Raw genomic sequence first — 4,953 nt, 5'->3', positions numbered from 1 at the left:
TATAAATATTTTAGAGTTAAATATATTTAGTGTTAATATATAAATAATTTTGGAACATAGATTATTTTAAAATTATATATATTTAACTCAAAATATATTAAATATTTAAATAAGTAAAGAGAAGAAAAGAGAGAAAATCCACAGAGTGAGATCACAATCCACCAACTTTAATTTTGACTTTCTCTAGAAAATATCTCATTAAAAACTATAGAGTTGAAATGGAGTGTGGATTTTGAAATCATAGTCCTTGTAACAGCCCTACACAACCAATAACACCTTAAAATTTTAAATCCGAATCCTAATCCTAAACTAATAACATGTCAAATTAAAATCAAAATCTTAGTTCTAAACCAAGAACATATTAAATTCAAATCCGAATCCTAATCCTAAGCCAATAATACCTTAAATTTGAACCCAAATTCTATGCCTAAATGAATAACACCATAAATTAAAATCTAAGAAAAAATTCGAGTCTGCATTAACAATCGTCAACCTATAGAATTGATTTTTATTAGGAACTTGATTTCATTGTATTAGGAATTATAGTAGATGAGCTAAGTTGCAAAATTAGAACTCTTTTTTTTTTTTTTTGGTAAATGAAAACTTTTTATTCATCAACCATTGAGAAAATCTGTACACCTCAAGAATACTCAGCAAATAAGTAGCTGAGAACTCAAAAAAACTACAAAAAAAACAGTTTCACTCCTCAAATAGGAACCTGTCAAACCCTATTAGGGGGGGTTATTGAAAATGATTGTAGAGGCTTCAAACTTTATAACCTTGATCAAATGATCAGCACTCCTTATCTTCTGGGTAAACAACCTTGCATTTCTTTCTCTCCATATGCAGTAGATTGAAGCTGTTAATACCAATCTTCTAAGCTTAACCTGTAGAGATTTTCCTCTCATGCTTGAAAACCAGTTCCAAACCTGATTCCAATTGCAAGACTTCTTCTTGAAATTCATCCAATCCATGATTGAGTTCCAAATGTAGGAGGAAAAAGTGCATTCGAAGAACAGATGATCTCTCGATTCAGTGATTTGACCCGAGCATAGACAACACTGGTTTGAACTGATTATACCTCTTTTTAGGAGCCTATCTTGTGTGAGGAGCCTGTTCTGAATCGCTAGCCAGCTGATAAAAGAATGTTTGGGTACATTGAGTCCACCCCACACAGTTTTATACCATGGTACTGAGATAACAGCTGCTGACAGGTTCTTGTACAATATCGACAGAATTGGCTTTGAATTCTTGCAGCTTGACATGATGAGAGTCTTGGTATTATCAGCACCTCCTAAAACCGCCATCACCTTGTTTCTAATTCTGAATAATTGTTTCCACATCCATGAGTCTCCTGATCTAGCTTCAACCTGCCATATGTCTTTATGTTTGAGATAATTTTCATGGATCCATTTAATCCAAAGAGATTCCTTGTTAGAATGAATGATCCATATGCTTCGTAAAGCAGAAGCTGAATTCCATAATTGAGCAGAATAAATCCCCAGTCCACCTTGTTTCATTCCTAAGCATACCTTATCCCAAGCTACAAGAGGCACTTTAGAAGAATGTTCATCTTTACCCCATAGGAATATCCTACATAATTCATCAAAATTAGAACTCTTAAGGCTATATATGTAGTCGATTATGCTAGGGCTACAAAACATGATGTTTTGTTATGGTTTCTTGGAGAAGAATTTCTGAATAAAACTAATCTCTTGTTTTAGATTAATTTTAGGTAATCCAGAATTCTTTTTGAATCATTTTGGGCTGAGAATCGATGCTTAGACTATTCTTTAGAGGTTTTTCGATTAGATTTTGATTTAGCTGTTGGATCATTATTTTTCTTAGGAAAGAATCTTATCACATTCTCCATATGTTTTATCAGAACATAGACTGTTTTTATAATGTTTATATTCTTGCAAAAAAATTTACACCCAATTTATATGTATATCGGTCATAACGGATGGTGAAATCCAACAAGGATATAGTGCATAGTCATTGGTGTGCCCTTGAAATTAGTCCCAACTAAAGTCTGTCGATCAAGGGAGAACGTGGGTAGATAGAGTGCCCCCAAAAATAGAAGTCACGAGTTAATGTATGGTTATGCTCCAAGAAGGAAGTTAAGTGGTCATTATGAGATTGGAGACTATTATATATTGGATGACCGCAAGTTAGAGCAGGCTCACATAATCAAAATCAAATTTTTAGGTAGTATTTGGGTACCATGTTGTTTCCCTTGATCAAAATATCTTTTATGTGTTTTAAGTTTGGTGTTTTGGTTTTGGGTTTGAGGGAGTGTTAATACAATATCTAACATATATATTACATATAATTAATATAAATTATTACCAACACATTTATTATATCATAGTATATTATATTATACCTAATCTAATATATTAGTAATATTTAGTAAATAAAATAAAATATATTAATAATTAAAACATCTTATACAACAATAATATAATAACATATAAAATATTAATATTTAATGAGTTGATAACGTATCATATATTATTAATGTTGTATTATAATAACTAATTTATTGATAATAAATAATATATAACAATTATATAATAACATACTATAAAATAAAAAACTATTATATTATAAAATTATTATAATATTATTAAAGATTTAATAAACAATAATATAACATGTAAAAATGTAATATAATAGTAACATATTTAATAATAAAATAGTAATATAATATTTATATATTAATAACAATATATTATACAAATTATTATTCAAAAATGTAATATTATATAGTATTGTAAAAATAATATATTCATTTATAAAATAATACAGAGTTTTTATTAATAAATTATTAATATATTATTAAAGGATTAGTAATACCCGTCTTACTATATTAAAAACTATAAAATATAATTTAAATTTTGCAAGATTAGTAATATAATTATATAATAAAAATGTAATATATGATATATATTAAAATAATTTCATTAATAATAAAAATATATTGGAGATAAATTTTTACTATAATAATAATATGTATTCATAATTTGATAATATTATATATAATAAATTATTACTATATTATTAAAGTCTAATATATTAAAACATAATATGTTATTAATGTTTTAAAGTAATTAAATAGTATATTAATTTATTAATTATATACTGGTACAAATATCATATAATATAATATTATTAATAAAGTTATATTTTATTAATATTAGTATAATATTATATTAAAATAATAGTATTTTAATAATAATATATATTATACAACAATAACAAATTGATATACAAAAACAGGCAAATATATTATTACTTGAAGATATTATGTATTAATTATAAATATAATATAATATATTTAAGTATTATATAATATTATAGCACATTGCACTATAATATATTGAATTATAGTTACTAATAATAATATAATGATGTTAAATAAATATTACAAAATTTAATTATAATATATTCTATTATAATTATATCTAATTATTAATAATATTTTTAATACTAATGTTATAAAGGGTCAAACTAGTGTTGACCAAAAACTTTTTTGAGCATATATGACGGTAGACCAGAGGGGTGTAAAATGGACACACAACCATCTTGCAACAATCTTTTATTTTTCCTATGTACATTACACATGTGGTAACTTATATGGAAATTTTCTTTCCGCATCCCCTCCTCCCCCCACCTTTATATGTAAGCAAAGGGGAAGTGATGTGATTTTAGTGGAAATTTTACAAAATGGGTGTTGAACGAAAGTGTGTCCAACTTATTGATTTCTAGTGGCAAGTTAATTTTTGAAACCCTTACAAAGAGGTTGTAGAAACAATGTATTTTTAAATCCCTTCGTAGACTATTTATGAATGAAACATTTGGACGGTCTAACTCCAGGTCAGCTTACTCTCAATTTGGTAGAATGAACTGCATAGGAATGACTACAAGATACAAGTTCAACAATATAGTTGTCGACAGAACATAATGCCTATGACGGTCTAACTCAAGGCACAACACCGAGATGGTCCTCAAATTGTTGTTCTTAAACATGGAGTTTGGAGAGTCAAAGGCATCATACAGGTTAATTCCTGGCACATTTCTTTTGATCTTTAAATCTTTAAATCTTTAAATCTTTTGGTTTATGTTTTGCCGTTTTCGCATCAGGACTGGTTCTCTAATGATTCTAATCTATATTACATTGTTGTTTCTTAAATATAGTAATAGATATTCTTGGAATTAGTTTTCTCTCTCATTCATGAAGGATTCCTAATTTTTAAGATTAGATTGGTCCATACTACGTTACCACCACGTGACTATTGCAAATGACATCTCATTTTTCCTTTGGTTCTTGCTTCATTGATCATCAATTGGTGGTTTGTGTAGATATTGGAAGCTCATAGTAAAGTTGAGGAGAAAACTAAGATATATGTTTATCAATTGGTGGTTTGTGTAGATATTGGAAGCTCATAGTAAAGTTGAGGAGAAAACTAAGATATATGTTCCTTATAATATTCTTCCCTTGGATCCATAAGATATATGTTCCTTATAATATTCTTCCCTTGGATCCAGATAGTGCAAATCAGGCTATAATGCGTTATGCTGAGGTTCTGCCTCTCTCTCACCTTGATGATTATGATATACTTGTTATAGTTTTGGTGGAAAGGATGCTAAATACTTTTGCTATCTCTATCCATGGCAGATTCAAGCTGTTGTTCTTGCTCTTCGAAACACAAGGTGCCTTCCCTGGCCTAAAAACCAACTAGCTGAAAATTTAGTCTAGTCTGCAAATTTCTTCGAGGAGCTTGTTCGAGGAATGTGTGTGGGTACAACTAGTCACATTCATTATTTTCTATTTAGTGCTTGTAATTGAAGTGCTATTTCATCCTTTTGAAATTTGCAAAAAGATAATGTGGCAAACCAAAGGGAGCATCTGATTTTGTTACTGGCAAATGTTCATATACAGATATCTCT

At 28.2% G+C, this 4,953-nt stretch overlaps 1 protein-coding gene across 1 annotated transcript; it reads right to left on the bottom strand.

The window, feature by feature from the left end:
* Positions 1-731: 731 nt before the first annotated feature.
* LOC109828245 lies at positions 732-1,520 on the bottom strand. The gene has a single exon (XM_020395274.1). It carries the CDS (start codon positions 1,518-1,520, stop codon positions 732-734), a length of 789 nt encoding a protein of 262 aa, XP_020250863.1.
* Positions 1,521-4,953: the final 3,433 nt, after the last annotated feature.

Source organism: Asparagus officinalis, unplaced genomic scaffold (genome assembly GCF_001876935.1).
Source record: "Asparagus officinalis unplaced genomic scaffold, Aspof.V1 AsparagusV1_Un893, whole genome shotgun sequence".
Classification (NCBI taxonomy): Eukaryota; Viridiplantae; Streptophyta; class Magnoliopsida; order Asparagales; family Asparagaceae; genus Asparagus; species Asparagus officinalis.
Note: the sequence above shows the minus strand (reverse complement) of the source record. Positions and strands in the feature narration are given on the sequence as shown.